Consider the following 20,000-nt stretch of genomic DNA (forward strand, 5'->3'; position numbering starts at 1 on the left):
CCTCCCTCCCCCATTCACACTCATTCTCACAAAAGGGTTGTTTCTTTCTGTTATTAATATTCTGGTTCCTACATTATATATCAATATATATCAATACAGTCTGCAAGGGATACAGTCCGTAAGCACACATGATTGTGCGTGCTGCTGCTCCACTAATAATACTAACCTTTAACACTTCATTTTACTCATTTTCATTCATTACTAGTTTCTATGTAACTGTTTTTATATTGTTGTACTTTCTTTTTTATTCAAGAAAATGTTTTTAATTTATTTATCTTACTTTACTAATTTTTTTAAAAAGTACCTTATCTTCACCATACCTGGTTGTCCAAATTAAGCATAATAACGTGTTAATTCCACGACTGCATATATCGGTTGATATCGGTATCGGTTGATATCGGTATCGATAATTAAAGAGTTGGACAATATCGGAATATCGGCAAAAAGCCATTATCGGACATCCCTAATATATATACATACACATATATATACGTATAAATATATATATATATATATATATATATATATATATATATATATATATATATATATATATATATATATATATATATATATATATCTGTACCGAGGATGTCGTTGTGGCTTGTGCAGCCCTTTGAGACACTTGTGATTTGGGGCTATATAAATAAACATTGATTGATTGATATTTATTTATTCATTTATTTTTATTTTATTTTTTTTTATTTTTACAAATAGCTGCGCAGAAAGAAATATAAATTAATTAATGAGCCGAACCGCTAACAGGAAAATAAATAAATAGGATCTGTCACTTGTAATAAACACATGTTGGTGTTTTGCAGCTGTATCAGTCTTTTCTTAAAGTGACACACACGCACAGAGCGATATCGAGGGACACAGTATCACTCCGTGAGTTCCATAATGCATCGACACTCCAGCATCGTTTTCCCCATCACTAGTCCAAACTGTCGATACGCGATGCGTGCGTAGGAACGGCCTACCTTGACGCACATAAAAATGGTGACGGGGAAGGTCGCGGCGATGAAGACGAGTGATATCACCACCAGTATCCACCCGAAACACCCCAGGCCGCCCGAGTTCCTCTCTGCGGGGGTTAAAAACACGCAACTGACGACCTCCTCGTCTCCACGACGACAGTCCAACTTACCTTCGACAACCTCCGTGGAGTCGACGTGGACTTTACCCTGCGTCACCATCTCGGCCGTGCTGGACGTGGGCGAGATCATTGAGTGCTTGAGTGTTTTTCACCTGCGTGTGTTCCGCCGGGAGGGGGCGTGGCCTCAGGCTCACTCGTGGGTGCCAACCGTGGCGAGGACAGGTGTTGAATTAAAGATGGCGAGCGCAGCCACCCGACACCTGGCGCAGGTAACCAGGGGCAACGGGGTGTCATTCCCGCCACAACGCACCACGGAGGGGACATGTGGGCCGGTATAGCCACGCCCTCTTTTTTTCCTGCAGGAGGCTAGGCCCCGCCCACTTGATGTCATTTTGTGAGCTTATTTACCAAAAATAAGTCTACAAAAAGAGTAACTTAGTTTTTATATCGATTATTTGGAGAGTTTAGAAGCAAAAAAAATAATGCATTCGGTTTGTGTGACTTTTCTGTGTTTTTTCCCCTCTTTTGACACGTTTTGTCCATTCTGCTAACTCAAAGGCAGGAAGGAGACACATTTTTTAAGTTGAGTTGTCGTTTTTGTTTTAGATTGTTAATAAATATAAAGTTGATGCAAACATTTTTTTTAGGGATGTCCGATAATGGCTTTTTGCCGATATCCGATATTCCGATATTGTCCAACTCTTTAATTACCGATACCGATATCAACCGATACCGATACTGATATATACAGTTGTGGAATTAACACATTATTATGCCTGATTTGGACAACCAGGTATGGTAAAGATAAGGTCCTTTTTTTTAAAATTAATAAAATAAAATAAGATAAATAAATTAAAAACATTTTCTTGAATAAAAAAGAAAGTAAAACAATATAAAATCAGTTACATAGAAACTAGTAATTAATGAAAATGAGTAAAATTAACTGTTAAAGGTTAGTACTATTAGTGGAGCAGCAGCACGCACAATCATGTGTGCTTACGGGCTGTATCCCTTGCAGACTGTATTGATATATATTGATATATAATGTAGGAAGCAGAATATTAATAACAGAAAGAAACAACCCTTTTGCGTGAATGAGTGTAAATGGGGAGGGAGGTTTTTTGGGTTGGTGCACTAATTGTAAGTGTATCTTGTGTTTTTTATGTTGATTTAATTTAAAAAAAAAACCAAAAAAAACGATACCGATAATAAAAAAAAACGATACCGATCATTTCCGATATTACATTTTAAAGCATTTATCGGCCGATAATATCGGCCGGCCGATATTATCGGACATCTCAAATTGTTTTTAATGTTTGTTTGACATACAGTGTTATAAATGAAATAAATTCATGTTTGTCCTTAAAATTCTACACACAATACCCTATAATATCAATGTGACACGTTTTTTTAAAAACTGCAAATTTATTATTGTAGCAATATGGTTGGTAAAGTGAAGGAGTTTTGTGATTTCTGATCTTTTGTGAGGGCACCCGAAGGACTTCTGTGTCAGCGCATACAGGACAGTTCAGCTTGTCGTTATAGATTGTTAATAGAGATGTCCGATAATATCGGGCTGCCGATATTATTGGCCGATAAATGCTTTAAAATGTAATATCGGAATTATCGGTATCGGTTTCAAAAAGTAAAATGTATGACATTTTAAAACGCCGCTGTGTACACGGACGTAGGGAGAAGTACAGAGCGCCAATAAACCGTAAAGGCACTGCCTTTGCGTGCCGGCCCAGTCACATAATATCTACGGCTTTTCACACACACAAGTGAATGCAAGGCACACTTGGTCAACAGCCATACAGGTCACACTGAGGGTGTCCGTATAAACAACTTTAACACTGTTACAAATATGCGCCACACTGTGAACCCACACCAAACAAGAATGACAAACACATTTCGGGAGAACATCCGCACCGTAACACAGCAGAACAAATACCCAGAACCCCTTGCAGCACTAACTCTTTCGGGACGCTACAATATACACCCCCCGCTACCCCGCCCACCTCAACCTCCTCATGCTCTCTCAGGGAGAGCATGTCCCAAATTCCAAGCTGCTGTTTTGAGGCATGTTAAAAAAAATAATGCACTTTGTGACTTCAATAATAAATATGGCACTTTTTTTCCATAACTTGAGTTGATTTATTCTGGAAAACCTTGTTACATTGTTTAATGCATCCAGCGGGGCATCGCAACAAAATTAGGCATAAAAATGTGTTCATTCCATGACTGTATACATCGGTATCGGTTGATATCGGAATCGGTAATTAAGAGTTGGACAATATCGGAATAGCGGATATCTGCAAAAAAGCCATTATCGGACATCTCTAAATGTTAATAAGGATAAACTTGATGTAGCACCTCCTTTTTATGTTTGTTTGACATACAGTGTCACAGCCTCATTCCAAAAGGGAATAAATTCATTTTTGTCCACAAAATTCTACACACAATACCCCATAAGACAATGTGACAAGGTTTTTTTTTTAAACTGCTAATTTGCGGTGCCAGCATGAACTTCATGGCGGTTCTTTTTGAAAAATACTGCATATACAAACCCCGTTTCCATATGAGTTGGGAAATTGTGTTAGATGTAAATATAAACGGAATACAATGATTTGCAAATCCTTTTCAACCCATATTCAGTTGAATATGCTACAAAGACAACATATTTGATGTTCAAACTGATAAACTTTTTTTTGTTGTTGCAAATAATCATTAACTTTAGAATTTTATGCCAGCAACACGTGACAAAGAAGTTGGGAAAGGTGGCAATAAATACTGATAAAGTTGAGGGATGCTCATCAAACACTTATTTGGAACATCCCACAGGTGAACAGGCTAATTGGGAACAGGTGGGTGCCATGATTGGGTATAAAAGTAGATTCCATGAAATGCTCAGTCATTCACAAACAAGGATGGGGCGAGGGTCACCACTTTGTCAACAAATGCGTGAGCAAATTGTTGAACAGTTTAAGAACAACATTTCTCAACCAGCTATTGCAAGGAATTTAGGGATTTCACCATCTACGCTCCGTAATATCATCAAAGGGTTCAGCGAATCTGGAGAAATCACTGCACGTAAGCAGCTAAGCCCGTGACCTTCCATCCCTCAGGCTGTACTGCATCAACAAGCGACATCAGTGTGTAAAGGATATCACCACATGGGCTCAGGAACACTTCAGAAACCCACTGTCAGTAACTACAGTTGGTCGCTACATCTGTAAGTGCAAGTTAAAACTCTCCTATGCAAGGCGAAAACCGTTTATCAATAACACCCAGAAACGCCGTCGGCTTCGCTGGGCCTGAGCTCATCTAAGATGGACTGATACAAAGTGGAAAAGTGTTCTGTGGTCTGACGAGTCCACATTTCAAATTGTTTTGGGGAACTGGACGTCGTGTCCTCCGGACCAAAGAGGAAAAGAACCATCCGGATTGTTCTAGGCGCAAAGTGTAAAAGCCAGCATGTGTGATGGTATGGGGGTGTATTAGTGCCCAAGACATGGGTAACTTACACATCTGTGAAGGCACCATTAATGCTGAAAGGTACATACAGGTTTTGGAACAACATATGTTGCCATCCAAGTAACGTTACCATGGACGCCCCTGCTTATTTCAGCAAGACAATGCCAAGCCACGTGTTACATCAACGTGGCTTCATAGTAAAAGAGTGCGGGTACTAGACTGGCCTGCCTGTAGTCCAGACCTGTCTCCCATTGAAAATGTGTGGCGCATTATGAAGCCTAAAATAGCACAAGGGAGACCCCCGGACTGTTGAACAACTTAAGCTGTACATCAAGCAAGAATGGGAAAGAATTCCACCTGAGAAGCTTCCAAAATGTGTCTCCTCAGTTCCCAAACCTTTACTGAGTGTTGTTAAAAGGAAAGGCCATGTAACACAGTGGTGAACATGCCCTTTCCCAACTACTTTGGCACGTGTTGCAGCCATGAAATTCTAAGTTCATTATTATTTGCAAAAAAAAATAAAGTTTATCAGTTTGAACATCAAATATGTTGTCTTTGTAGTGCATTCAATTGAATATGGGTTGAAAAGGATTTGCAAATCATTGTATTCCGTTTATATTTACATCTAACACATTTTCCCAACTCATATGGAAACGGGGTTTGTATCTTTCTTTTAAGGTTGCATCGCCGGTACAACAAGTTGAACTTTGTAACTTTGTTTTTCTCCAAAATATTGCGAGCTAAATTCACTATTTGTGATCCTAAAATGAGTCCTCTGTCATGCTCATTAGCGATGATTTTCTATGTCATCTAAGATGGCATTAGTAGTACTAATTCACATTTATTTAACTTCTTCATGCCTTGTAAGGTAACATTACAGCATATCTTGTGGTTAGAGTGCCCGCCCTGAGATGGGTAGGTCGTGAGTAGGGATGTCCGATAATGGCTTTTTGCCGATATCCGATATTCCGATATTGTCCAACTCTTTAATTACAGATACAGATATCAACCGATACCGATATAAACCGATATATACAGTCGTGGAATTAACACATTATTATGTCTAATTTGGACAACCAGGTATGGTGAAGATAAGGTACTTTTAAAAAAAAATTATAAAATAAAATAAGATAAATAAATTAAAAACATTTTCTTGAATAAAAAAGAAAGTAAAACAATATAAAAACAGTTACATAGAAACTAGTAATTAATGAAAATGAGTAACATTAACTGTTAAAGGTTAGTACTATTAGTGGACCAGCAGCACGCACAATCATGTGTGCTTACGGACTGTATCCCTTGCAGACTGTATTGATATATATTGATATATAATGTAGGAACCAGAATATTAATAACAGAAAGAAACAACCCTTTTGTGTGAATGAGTGTAAATGGGGGAGGGAGGTTTTTTGGCTTGGTGCACTAATTGTAAGTGTATCTTGTGTTTTTTATGTTGATTTAATAAAAAAAACAAACAAACAAAAAAAACGATACCAATAATTTAAAAAAACGATACCGATAATTTCCGATATTACATTTTAACGCATTTATCGGCCGATAATATCGGCAGGCCGATATTATCGGACATCCCTAGTCGTGAGTTCAAACCCCGGGCGAGTCATACCAAAGACTATAAAAATGGGAGCCATTACCTCTCTGCTTGGCACTCAGCATCGAGGGTTGGAATTTGGGGGGTAAATCACCAAAAAATGATTCCCGGGCGCGGCCAATGCTGCTGCCCACTGCTCCCCTCCCCTCCCAGGGGGTGATCAAGGGTGATGGGTCAAATGCAGATAATAATTTCGCCACACCTAGTGTGTGTGTGACAATCATTGCTACTTTAACTTAACTTTAACTTATATATGTATATATTTGCATAACATATGTATATATTGACTGTAATGTTTGTCTTTTTAGTTTCACCCTTTTGAATTAAACCTGATGACAACGCTCATCGGTCTCCGGAGTCCCGCCGTAGGACACATCAGACATGCATCCCTAACGGCAGAGTAGTCCTTATGGGAATATCTCACATTAGGTGCTGGCTGCGTCCATTAAAAAAGTTCTAGTGAGCTCGTAGGTGAGGAAGAGGGCGCCGTTGGCAGGGAAGGTGCGTACCATGGTGGGCATGAGGCCTGAGTAGAGCGCACTGACCCCTGCGAGACAAAAGTGAGATGTGAGGACAAATTCACAGCCATTAGTGGGGGAAATCGTACCCTCGTTGCGGATGATCTCCACGAGGGTCTTTAGGAAGCCCTCCTGCACCCCGGCTAAAGAGTAGACCTGGATCCTGGACTTGACGCAGTCGATGGGATAGATCAGGAGCCAAAGACAAGCGCCCCCGAAGCCGCCGCTGAACATAAGTGGAAGAATGCCTGCACAGGTGACGAGGTCTAGTGAACAGGTGATCAAAAAAAATGCAGAAAGTAGACACGGTAAAAGCCGTACCTATGCCCTCCTTGTCCGTGCCCATGTGATGTGCAAACATGGACCGGCTGACTTCGTAGCCGCCGAAGAAGCAGAAGTAACCCTGGCAGTCCCTCACCATGGTGGTCGTCAAGCCCTGGTAGAAACCCAGCGGACCGTTTCTTTCCAGCACCGTCTTCACCACCGTCCACATGCTGAACGAGACTCACATGAACGCCACCTCTTCGGGCTCGTTTGGCACCTTTCCATCGCTCGCCCCCCTACCTTTGTTGGCCGCGGGCGATCTTGCCGGAGGCTTCCATCTCGTACATGGCCTGCATGCGACACTTGACCAGCTCGGTGGGGCAGAGCACCGTGGAGGTGAAGATGGCGGCCAGGGAGCCGGAGAACGCTTTCTGAATGTCACTGCTCGGTTGAAATGACAGAAAGATTGCATGTGAACCAGTTAAGTACTTTCATACCTCGCCACCTACTGATAATCAACCTTACGACTAGGGATGTCCGATAATGGCTTTTTGCCGATATTCCGATATTGTCCAACACTTTAATTACAGATACCGATATCAACCGATACCGATATATACAGTCGTGGAATTAACACATTTATGTGCCTAATTTGGACAACCAGGTATGGTGAAGATAAGGTCCTTTTTAAAATTTTTTTTTATAAAAAATAAGATAAATAAATAAATAAAAATTTCTTGAATAAAAAAGAAAGTAAAACAATATAAAAACAGTTATATAGAAACTAGTAATGAATGAAAATGAGTAAAATTAACTGTTAAAGGTTAGTACTATTAGTGGAGCAGCACAATCATGTGTGCTTACGGACTGTATCCCTTGCAGACTGTATTGATATATATTGATATATAATGTAGGAAGCAGAATATTAATAACAGAAAGAAACAACCCTTTTGTGTGAATGAGTGTAAATGGGGGAGGGAGGTTTTTTGGCTTGGTGCACTAATTGTAAGTGTATCTTGTGTTTTTTATGTTGATTTAATAAAAAAAACAAACAAACAAAAAAAACGATACCAATAATTTAAAAAAACGATACCGATAATTTCCGATATTACATTTTAAAGGCCTACTGAAATGAATTTTTTTTATTTAAACGGAAATAGCAGATCCATTCTATGTGTCATACTTGATCATTTCGCGATATTGCCATATTTTTGCTGAAAGGATTTAGTAGAGAAAATTGACGATAAAGTTCGCAACTTTTGCTCGCTGATAAAAAAATCCTTGCCTGTACCGGAAGTAGCGTGACGTCACAGGAGCTAGTATTCCTCACAATTCCCCGTTGTTTACAATGGAGCGAGAGAGATTCGGACCGAGAAAGTGACGATTACCCCATTAATTTGAGCGAGGATGAAAGATTCGTAGATGAGGAACGTTACAGTGAAGGACTTGAGAGGCAGTGATGGACGTATCTTTTTTCGCTCTGACCGTAACTTAGGTACAAGCTGGCTCATTGGATTCCACACTCTCTCCTTTTTCTATTGTGGATCACGGATTTGTATTTTAAACCACCTCGGATACTATATCCTCTTGAAAATGAGAGTTGAGCACGCGAAATGGACATTTAAAGTGACTTTTATCTCCACGACAATACATCGGTGACACACTTAGCTACTGAGCTAACGTGATAGCATCGTTCTCAAATGAAGATGGAAACAAAAGAAATAAACCCCTGACTGGAAGGATAGACAGAAGATCAACAATACTATTAAACCATGTACATGTAACTACACGGTTAAAAATGTTCAGCCTGGTAAGGCTTAACAATGCTGTTGCTAACGACGCTAAGGCTAATTTAGCAACTTAGCAACCGGACCTCACAGAACTATGATAAAAACATTAGCGCTCCACCTACGCCAGCCAGCCCTCATCTTCCCATCAACAGCCGTGCTCACCTGCGTTCCAGCGATCGACGGCGCGACGAAGGACTTCATCCGTGGGTTTGGCGGCTAGCATCGGCTAGGCGTAGTAAGTAGTCCTTGTTGTGTTGCTGTAAGTATTGTACTTAGCCGCTAATACACCGATCGATCCCACCTACAACGTTCTTCTTTGCAGCCTCCATTGTTCATTAAAGAAATTGCAAAAGATTCACCAACACAGATGTCCAGAATACTGTGGAATTTTGTCGAAGAAAACAAGAGGTTTTTATATCGGCTCAGATGGGGTACAACCACTTCCGTGGATTTTGTGATGTCACGCGCATAAATCATATCCAAAGGAGTTTTTCAACCGGAAGTGTGGCGGGAATTTTAAAATTGCACTTTATAAGTTAACCCGGCCGTATTGGCATGTGTTGCAATGTTAAGATTTCATCATTGATATATAAACTATCAGACTGCGTGGTCGGTAGTAGTGGCTTTCAGTAGGCCTTTAAAGCATGTATCGGCCGATAATATCGGACATCTCTACTTACGACCTACCGAGCGTACCTTTTAAACACACTACTGCCATTCAAAAAGCCAACCTTAAACTAACTGACCAACCACCTGTAGTATCTGCTAGACTATGATATAACATGTTTTTTTGGTTTTTTTTTCTCCCCAAGATGTAGTGGCTGCTGTCTGCAGGAGCTCTGTGCTCTTGTGTCATCCTTTTGTGTTCCTGATGTTTCCCTCTTGTTTTCATGTGGGGGTTTTTTTTTGGTTCGGGACCCTTTGGGACTGTGTGACAAGGGGTGGCACTTTGGTGACTTCTGCGGTTCTTTTTTGTGAACTTCTGGATCTGCCTCCCGGGAGCCTTTTGGCTATGGAGACCAGCTGCTGGGTCTCTGCCACACCAGAGTCCGTTTGGAGAGACTGGAGGAGATGCGGATGAAGAGACGGGGCTGCGGAGCTGGCACTGAGCGCCGGGACGGACACGCTTCACCGTGTCTTGGCTGAATGAGCAGGTATCGGACACCTCTGTCTCCTTAGACACATCCTCGCTCATCCATGCGGACTGGACACTGGCAGAGAGTTAGTGGGCGGCGGAGGGTGGAGTCGGCTCTCTTGGTTGCTTTGTTGGGTCCGCTCCTGTCTCTGGCCATGCTCACCCCGCCCCAGCAGACAATGGCCACCACAGTGTATATGTTTTTTGTTGTTGTTTTACTTTTGTAGCTGTATGTAGAAATGGCTGGTTGCATCAGCTCTGCTCTTTTAATGTCTTTAATGTCCTTTGTGTTCTTTGATGTTTCCCTCTTACACACATGCTTAGGTGTGCTATGGCTATGAGGTTTTTTTCCCCCCTTGGCGTCAGTCTGGACCGCCTCTCCAGGGGCCCGTCAGTGATCCTGTTCTGTCTCCCTGTAATGTTTGCCTGCTCTTGAACAGGATTGTGCTGAAAATCTTAATTTCCCCTTGGGGATTATTTAAATATTTCTGATTCTGATTCTGGAAGCAAACACTTCTTGTAAACCGTGGTCCATCATTGTGGGATAGCTTATATTCCACAAGACCCTCAAATCTGTCAACGGTACTCAAGGATTCGGGCCCGTTCTCCACGAGTACCAAGCACCATGCTTAGATACTGTCATCGAACATGCCTTTACATGGTCCTGATGGACTCGACTTCTGTCCTATGAACCGAACAAACTGAGCTAACGACATTTAGGTCTACAAGAGCTGGTGGTCTGGCTGCCCTCAGAGGCAGAGAGAGAGGTACCATTTTGGCAAAATCTCCGTTAGGGTCCTGTAGGACCTGACGTGACGCTCGCAGGATCAATAAAGTCTTCGTTCAACGGTCACGAGACATACTGACCAACGCACCAAACGTGTGCGTGTGTGCCCAATTGTCTTGGGTGTGATGATGTAATGTTTTTTAGACTGAGGCCGATCTGCAAAAGTTCGACTCCTGGTGTCGTTGAGGAGGGAGAGAGGTCAAAAGCGTCCATCATTGAGGTGTCTTCGGGGGTGTTTTTCAGAACAACCTGGTCCTGTTTTCACAGCGTCAAGGCCATTCGAGGGAGTCAAATCGTAGATTAGGATGTTTGTTTTCACAATGACTTGTCTGTTCTATTCATCCATGCTGGGTGCTCTCAAATTCAATTAAAATTTCCTTTTCAGCAAGCTTCTCCATGATGTGATCCATCTTGCGATTCAGTTCAGAAATCGCCACAGTCTGTGTTCCCACAGCCCTGCCCAAACCATCCATTGCGACGAAAAGCCTTTGGGCTCCTTGAGTGGCTGCCATCGTCTTACGAATTTGACGATACACCAGAGCAATGCCCAGCCCAATCAGCAGGTGCCCCGCGATCACGGTTCCAAATAGGTAGATGTCTTCCATGTCCTGGATGGAAAGGACTGAGAGGCACATGATTGTCCATTTATCCCAGGAATCTCTCACGGCAATCAGGGCAGCCAGGCTCCACCGAACCTCTTTTCCTCGTCAAAAAGATTTTGTCAATTGCGTCGAGAGTCCAGCTGATCATTTCCATGTCTGATGTTTAGATTTGAGGACAGCGCAAAGAAAGAGGCTTCAAAAAAGTTCAGACAAGACAAAAACAAAGAGAGCAAGCTGGGAGAAGAGGGAGCGGAAAAAAATGCGACCGCCCTCACCAGAGGCAAGACAGAAAGGCCAACAACCAACCAATCATGGATGTTTTTATACGTAAACCAACCAATCATCATTGATGTTTCCCATATAGTTTGTCCCCTGCCCGTGGAGTTGCTTCGCTACGTAACTTCGATTTTTAAGTTAATAATTTTTTAATGGAAAAGCGTAGTTTTTACCACTGGATTATCAAAAACCGTACTCATTACGGGAAAACCGTAGTTGTTGGCAGGTATGGCAAAGAGACGGATCAAGATTTTAACACACCTTGTAGGTTGGAAAAAACGAAGACAAACTGAAAATATTTTTACAGAGATAAAAAAAGACAGATTTCCGACTATAGGCGGAAAGATCACATGCCTGTCTAACTACGGATGATGTTCGAAACCGGTTCTCCGGGTTGTTCGATTAGAAAAGAACCGATTCCATGGACTCAAATCCCTTTTTGAGAACCGGTTCCCGTTATCGAGGCCACTATAGTAAAGAAATAAGTTGTTTTTTTATTCGAATCACTTGAAACGAAACCAGTCCCACAGGGCATTTCCTGTGGGACGGCAATGTTATGCCCATTTGATTGTAGACTCTTACTGACACCTTGTGGTGATATGAAAATACTACGCGTCATTAGCTTGGGCACTTCCGGGTTGGCGACGTCAGTTCAGTTAATGAGACAATTGAGAAGTAGACAAGTTGTGTTAGCTCTTATCTTGGAAAATATAAGTCTGTAAGTAAAGTGTTTAACTTGTTTATGTAACTCAATATTAGGGTGGAAAGTGGTTAAATTTGATACTAAGATGTTTATTGAAAAACGATTTTTGTGCACTGTTTCAATCGATGTTTTGAGGACTTAAAATGGCTGCCAGTCGTGTATTTCCACCATCGAAATAATTTTTTGGTAGAAGAATTGTTGATTGATGACTGTGGTGTTCTTAGTGTCATAGCGTGTGTAGTTAGTATGTTCCAATAGCAGCAGAAGTGCACTTTTTGGAGAGCTGTATTATTTTCAGTTTTGTGCCCAAGGGACTGATTTTATTTAACACTATATTGTTATTTATACACCTATAGTGATCACAGAGACAGGTTGTTTTTGTGTTACTGTATATATTTGTTTTTCTGAAAAATCCCACTTAATATACTTTGGGTAACAACAGTCAATATTTATTTATTTTATTTTTTAGGGGGGTAACAGTCAATATTTATTTATTTATTTTATTTTTTTCTTATAAAATAAATGTGAGCTTTTGTTTAACCAAATATTGTATTTTTTTCCATATACAACAACCTATCTGGATTCGATAAGAGAATCGGTTCGATAAGAGGATTCGATAATGGGCTCGAACTCGATAATTTCTTATCAAACATCATCCCTATGTCTAACGAATGATAATAAAATGTGTCCACACTGTCTTCTAAGCTGGAAAGAAAGTGATGAACGCTACATGAACGATTGTTAGCCGTAGCAACGAACACAACACCATATCAAGGCTGCGTCTCTACACGTCAAACACACAATATTCGGTTTGTGTACGACGAATACGCACACCTCTGGCGTGGAATGTCAAATGTCGCACCTGAGTTCGTGGGCGGCCTCAATGACGAACAAAGAGCGGACCACGTCCTGGCAGAACCCGTAGCTCAGAAAGAGCACGGAGTTCTCCATGATGTTGGCGATCAGCGCCGGGCTGGTGCCCTTGTAAAGGCCCCGGACCCCAACTTGTCTGAAGGTGGACATGAAGCAGTGGATGAAGCCGCGGTACATGGCGGGGAACGTCTGCATCTTCACCTTCACGGTATCCAGAGGCTGGCCGCTGAGAACACAAGCAGTACCACCTGGGAACAAACACGATACCGTGTCAGCCTTTGTTCAGACATGGATGACATTATTATCAGGGATGTAGCGATATTGTACAAACCCCGTTTCCATATAAGTTGGGAAATTGTGTTAGATGTAAATATAAACGGAATACAATGATTTGCAAATCCTTTTCAACCCATATTCAGTTGAATGCACTACAAATACAACATATTTGATGTTCAAACTCATAAACTTTATTTTTTTTTCCCGCAAATAATAATTAACTTAGAATTTCATGGCTGCAACACGTGCCAAAGTAGTTGGGAAAGGGCATGTTCACCACTGTGTTACATGGCCTTTCCTTTTAACAACACTCATTAAATGTTTGGGAACTGAGGAGACACATTTTTGAAGCTTCTCAGGTGGAATTCTTTCCCATTCTTGCTTGATGTACAGCTTAAGTTGTTCAACAGTCCGGGGGTCTCCCTTGTGCTATTTTAGGCTTCATAATGCGCCACACATTTTCAATGGGAGACAGGTCTGGACTACAGGCAGGCCAGTCTAGTACCCGCACTCTTTTACTATGAAGCCACGTTGATGTAACACGTGGCTTGGCATTGTCTTGCTGAAATAAGCAGGGGCGTCCATGATAACGTTGCTTGGATGGCAACATATGTTGCTCCAAAACCTGTACGTACCTTTCAGCATTAATGGTGCCTTCACAGATGTGTAAGTTACCCATGTCTTGGGCACTAATACACCCCCATACCATCACACATGCTGGCTTTTACACTTTGCGCCTAGAACAATCCGGATGGTTCTTTTCTTCTTTAGTCCGGAGGACACGACGTCCACATTTTCCAAAAACAATTTTGAAATGTGGACTCGTCAGACCACAGAACGCTTTTCCACTTTGCATCAGTTCATCTTAGGTGAGTTCAGGCCCAGTGAAGCCGGCGGCGTTTCTGGGTGTTGTTGATAAATGGCTTTGGCTTTGCATAGGAGAGTTTTAACTTGCACTTACAGATGTAGCCACCAACTATAGTTACTGACAGTGGTTTTCTGAAGTGTTCCCGAGCCCATGTGGTGATATCCTTTACACATTGATGTCAGTTTTGGATGCAGTACCGCCTGAAGGATCCAAGGTCAAGGGTATTCAATGTTGCCTTGCAGTGATTTCTCCAGATTCTCTGAACCCTTTGATGATATTACGGACCGCAGATGGTGAAATCTCTGCATTCCTTGCAATAGCTCGTTGAGAAATGTTGTTCTTAAACTGTTCAACAATTTCCTCACACATTTGTTGACAAAGTGGTGACCCTCGCCCCATCCTTGTTTGTGAATGACTGAGCATTTCATGGAAGCTGTTTTTTATACCCAATCATGGCACCCACCTGTTCCCAATTTGCCCGTTCACCTGTGGGATGTTCCAAATAAGTGTTTGATGAGCATTCCTCAACTTTCTCAGTCTTTTTTGCCACTTGTGCCAGCTTTTGTGAAACATGTTGCAGGCATCAAATTCCAAATGAGCTAATATTTGCAAAAAATACAAAAGTTTACCAGTTCGATTGTTAAATATTTAGTCTTTGCGGTCTATTCAATTGAATATAAGTTGAAAAGGATTTGCAAAACATTGTATTTTGCATCAGTCCATCTTAGATGAGCTCGGGCCCAGCGAAGCCGGCGGCGTTTCTGGGTGTTGTTGATAAACGGCTTTGGCTTTGCATAGTAGAGTTTTAACTTGCACTTACAGATGTAGCGACCAACTGTAGTTACTGACAGTGGGTTTCTGAAGTGTTCCTGAGCCCATGTGGTGATATCCTTTACACACTGATGTCAGTTTTGGATGCCTGAGGGATCGAAGGTCAAGGGCACTCAATGTTGGTTTTCGGCCTTGCAGTGATTTCTCTAGATTGTCTGAACCTTTTGATGATATTACGGACCGTAGATGGTGAAATCCCTGAATTCCTTGCAATAAGAAATGTTGTTCTTAAACTGTTCGACGATTTGTTGACAAAGTGGTGACCCTCCTGTTTTTTATACCCAATCATGGCACCCACCTGTTCCCAATTAGCCTGTTCACCTGTGGGATGTTCCAAATAAGTGTTAGATGAGCGTTCCTCAACTTTCTCAGTCTTTTTTGCCACTTGTGCCAGCTTTTGTGAAACATGTTGCAGGCATCAAATTCCAAATGAGCTAATATTTGCAAAAAAAATTTTTTTTTACCAGTTTAAACATTAAATATTTTGTTTTTGCAGTCTATTCAATTGAATATAAGTTAAAAAGAATTTGCAAAACATTGTATTTTGCATCAGTTCATCTAAGATGAGCTCGGGCCCAGCGAAGGCGGCGGCGTTTCTGGGTGTTGTTGATAAACGGCTTTGGTTTTGCATAGTAGAGTTTTAACTTGCACTTACAGATGTAGCGGCAAACTGTAGTTACTGACAGTGGGTTTCTGAAGTGTTCCCGAGCCCATGTGGTGATATCCTTTACACACAGATGTCGGTTTTGGATGCATTACCGCCTGAAGGATCCAAGGTCAAGGGCATTCAATGTTGCCTTTCAGTGATTTCTCCAGATTCTCTGAACCTTTTGATGACATTACAGACCGTAGATGGTGAAATCCCTAATTTCCTTGCAATAGCTGGTTGAGAAATGTTTTTCTTAAACTGTTCAACAGCTCACACGTTTGTTGACAAAGTGGTGACTCTCGCCCCATCCTTTTTTGTGAATGACTGAGCATTTCATGGAAGCTGCTTTTTATACCCAATCATGGCACCCACCTGTTCCCAATTAGCCTGTTCACCTGTGGGATGTTCCAAATAAGTGTTTGATGAGCGTTCCTCAACTTTATCAGTCTTTTTTGCCACTTGTGCCAGCTTTTGTGAAACATGATGCAGGCATCAAATTCCAAATGAGCTAATATTTGCAAAAAAATTAAATTTTACCAGTTTGAACGTTAAATATTTTGTTTTTGCATTCTATTCAATTGAATATAAGTTGAAAAGGATTTGCAAAACATTGTATTCTGTTTTTATTTACCATTTACACAACGTGGCCAACTTCATTGGTTTTGCCAGAGACAAAAACAGCCAAAGGTAGAAAGCGTCCTTCTACTGTCAACATTACTCAAAAAAATAAACCTCATTTGAGGGGGAATGATGAAATAATGACAGAACTTGCCTGCTGCTCCAGCTGTGAAGTCTATGATCGCCTGGACGACAGGATGTGGACCCATGACCAAAACGCGCTGGAAACCCTGCAAAATAAACCCTACCCTGCCTGTGAGCTCTAGAAAACTATTGATCTACAATCCCCAGCTCATCTCTACAAGTATCCACGGTTGACACGCAGCTTGAGTCAAGAAAAGGTGCACACGCTTAGACATGCTTTCTCTCAAAAACTAAACAATCTCGTTTTTCCAGATGAAGTACAGTAAGAGCTCCGAGCAACACTTGCATTCTAAGCAAGTACAAACAAATCACGCACTAAACGCCGCGCCAAAGCGGAAGTTAATGATCATAGATGTTTGTTTTGTTTTTCTTTCAAAATTATAGTCCTAAAATAAAGATTATATATATTTGTAGTAAAGTAATAAATAACGTAATCGGTCCAAAAAAAATTTTTAAGTATCATAAAATCACATTATGCCCACTTAATGTCTGTGCGAGATCGAATATCAGGTTTCGGAAAAGAAAAAGTCACATCCATCCATTCATTTGTGCACATCCATGAATGCGGAAGAGACGCCAGAGAGGGCAAATATATGTAATGCCACCTAGTAGCCACTAGATGTCAGTGTAACCTATTTTTATGGGCTTGCCTCGAAGCTGTTATACAGTATATGCCTTGAGCTCTTATTTTGAAGGCGCTAAGAGCGGAAGTGGTGACACGTTATAGTGGAGCGGAGGTTTTTTGGAAAGAAAGGAAATACACTTCTGTCCTTCATCCTGGACAATATTCTTGACAAATTTGTGCTTTGTTTTAAAAATGTGATATTTGGTTTTACACTATATGAACAAACATTTGAAAAGGAATTTTATCTTTGCAACCTCATTATACTATTGGCTAAGTTTTATATTCATAAATAAGTTTCTCAATAACCGACCTGTCTTTTGTGCCTTTAAAAAAATAATTAGAACTCTACATTAAATCAAATCAAATCAACTTTATTTATAAAGCACACTTAAAATTAATTAATTAATTAAAACACTCTCTACCTCTAACAACCAAAAAGCTGTGAAAACGATGATGCTGTTTTCCAAATTTAAGTTATTTACTGAAATTGAAATTGAGTGAGCCTATGGCTTTGCACTTTGTTTATTTTATATATATATATATATATATATATATATATATATATATATATATATATATATATATATATATATATATATATATATATATATATATATATATATATATATATATATATATATATATATATATTTGCATTCACAACGTGTAATACATCACACATGTAAATAACCTTACATATAATGACAGGCCTGGCCCTAACCAATCTGGCGCCCTAGGCAAGATTTTAGGTTTTTCTCCAACATTTGTGGCACTGGCGTGGCGCCCCCTGATGGATGGCGCCCTTAGCATTTGCCTGTATAATGATGAGTCAGTTTACACTTTAACATTTTGCACTGTGCACCTGTGAGCGCCGGAATTTCCCAGCTTCCGGTAGAACTTGAACGTCTCTTGAAGGCTGTATACGTACGTTAACGTCCAAAATGTCCACTATAAAAGCATATGCTATTTTTTGTGTGATTTTACTGTCTTGTTTTCATGCTTTAATGGCGTTTTTTACTTTGTGGAACTTTGGAGATATGTTGCCTTTAAGAACAATCCCAAATCCAATTACTCTTTGACACATGTTTGGTTGTTTTCAAAGATTACAATAAAACGAGTGTTCACAATGTGTTATACATCACACATGTAAATAACCTTACACATAATGATGAGTCAGTTTACACTTTAACATTTTTCTTTGTGCACCTGTGAGCGCCGGAATTTCCCCTGCTCCCGGTAGAACGTGAACGTCTCTTGAAGGCTGTATACCAGGGGTCTCAAACTCAATTTACCTGGGGGCCACTGGATGCAGAAACTGGGTGAGGCTGGGCCGCAAGAAAAGATTTCTTAAAAAAATCTAACATGCACTTGGGGTTGGTGGTAGCGGGGGTGTATATTGTATCCCGGAAGAGTTAGGGCTGCATGGGATTCTGGGTATTTGTTCTGTTCTGTTTGAAATGTGTTTGCCATTCTTGTTTGGTGTGGGTTCACAGTGTGGCGCATATTTGTAACAGTGTTAAAGTTGTTTATATGTCCACCCTCAGTGTGACCTGTGTGGCTGTTGATCAAGTATGTCTTGCAGTCACTTACGTGTGTGTACAGAAGCCAAATACAATGTATTTGTGTTTTATCCTTCATAAATTCCATTCTGTTTTTTAAGGCGGTCTGTCAAAACGATTTTAGCATTCAATCAGACATTATTGTGAGGTTTTGTATTAGTGTTCCTAAAAATAGATATACCGGCCCTCAGACACATTTCTTTCTCTAAATGTGCCCCCCCGGTCAAAATAATTGCCCACACTGTAAAAAAAAAAAATTCTGTAAAAAAACGGTCATCTACTGGCAGCTACGGCTGCCAAACGAAAACCATAAAATTAAAGTAAAACATTGTAAACCAAATAATGATCAAAAACATTGTATTTACAGAAATTTTCATGAAACGTTTTGCGGAAAAATATTGTCATTTTACAGATTTTGACTTAATTATTTAGATCGACCACCTTTAATAAAGTGACGATGCAAACAGTTCTGCAGAAAAATACCTTTATTCTACAGAGTTTTTCCAAATTATTACGATCAAACACCTTTAATGAAGTGACAATGCTGGCAGTTCCACAGAAAAATACCATTATTTTTCAGATTTTTTCTGAATTGTTAAGATCAACCACCTTTATTAAAGTGACGATGCAAACAGTTCTGCAGAAAAATACCTTTATTCTACAGATTGTTAGTATGGACATAGACTTTTATATAACAAGCTACATATTTAATGAAAGATAATTACTGTAATTTTACATGAACTTGAAAGTAATTTAAGAAAACAGAAAATGCTATGTATAATTAATTTGGTATTTTTCTGTAAAATAAATAAAAATATACATAGTTTGTCATTACTGGCATATTACTTAATAACAGGCGGATTGTTTGTTTACAGATAATGTCTTCAATTCTACAGTTTTATAAACTATTTTAAAAAAATAGAAAAATTACAGTAGAAATTTAGAGTAAATTAACCATAAAAATAGGATTTTTTTCTTTTACAGTGCAGGCCAAAATGCCAACTTTAAAAGCATATGCTATTTTTTGTGTGATTTAACTGTCTTGTTTTCATGCTTTAATGGCATTTTTACTATGTGGAACATTGAGATTTGTTGTTCCAATGTAAAGTGCAATATAAATCAAATCAAATACAAACAGTACGACGAATGTGAGGTTTTCTGCATATTTGTCGTACTTACCATGATGTACAGCCTCAATCTGCAGACTTATTGTGTTACCTGCTAAGAATAACCATAAAGGTTATTCATTGATTGTGTTTTAGGGTCCTCACATCATATTTAACCAGCTGGGCGGCTAAGACAA

At 40.1% G+C, this 20,000-nt stretch overlaps 2 protein-coding genes across 2 annotated transcripts in view; both read right to left on the bottom strand.

Annotated features, from left to right (window-relative positions):
- Positions 1-1,226, bottom strand: part of stoml3a (stomatin (EPB72)-like 3a) — a 19,127-nt gene extending 17,901 nt beyond the window's left edge. The window contains exons 1-2 of the mRNA XM_062060886.1: positions 1,148-1,226; positions 981-1,084 (exon numbers count right to left, since the gene is read on the bottom strand). Of these exons, the coding sequence (XP_061916870.1) occupies positions 981-1,084; positions 1,148-1,226 (183 nt within the window). The remainder of the gene's footprint in view (positions 1-980; positions 1,085-1,147) is intronic.
- Positions 1,227-5,846: 4,620 nt separating this feature from the next.
- Positions 5,847-16,794, bottom strand: slc25a15a (solute carrier family 25 member 15a). The gene is made up of 6 exons (XM_062060885.1): positions 16,524-16,794; positions 13,117-13,375; positions 7,262-7,402; positions 7,019-7,191; positions 6,787-6,945; positions 5,847-6,726 (listed from the first exon to the last, which is right to left on the bottom strand). Exons 1-6 carry the CDS (start codon positions 16,576-16,578, stop codon positions 6,605-6,607), a joined length of 909 nt encoding a protein of 302 aa, XP_061916869.1. The 5' UTR covers positions 16,579-16,794; the 3' UTR covers positions 5,847-6,604.
- Between the last annotated feature and the right edge of the window lie 3,206 nt (positions 16,795-20,000).

This window comes from Entelurus aequoreus, linkage group LG10 (assembly GCF_033978785.1).
Source record: "Entelurus aequoreus isolate RoL-2023_Sb linkage group LG10, RoL_Eaeq_v1.1, whole genome shotgun sequence".
Lineage (NCBI taxonomy): Eukaryota > Metazoa > Chordata > Actinopteri > Syngnathiformes > Syngnathidae > Entelurus > Entelurus aequoreus.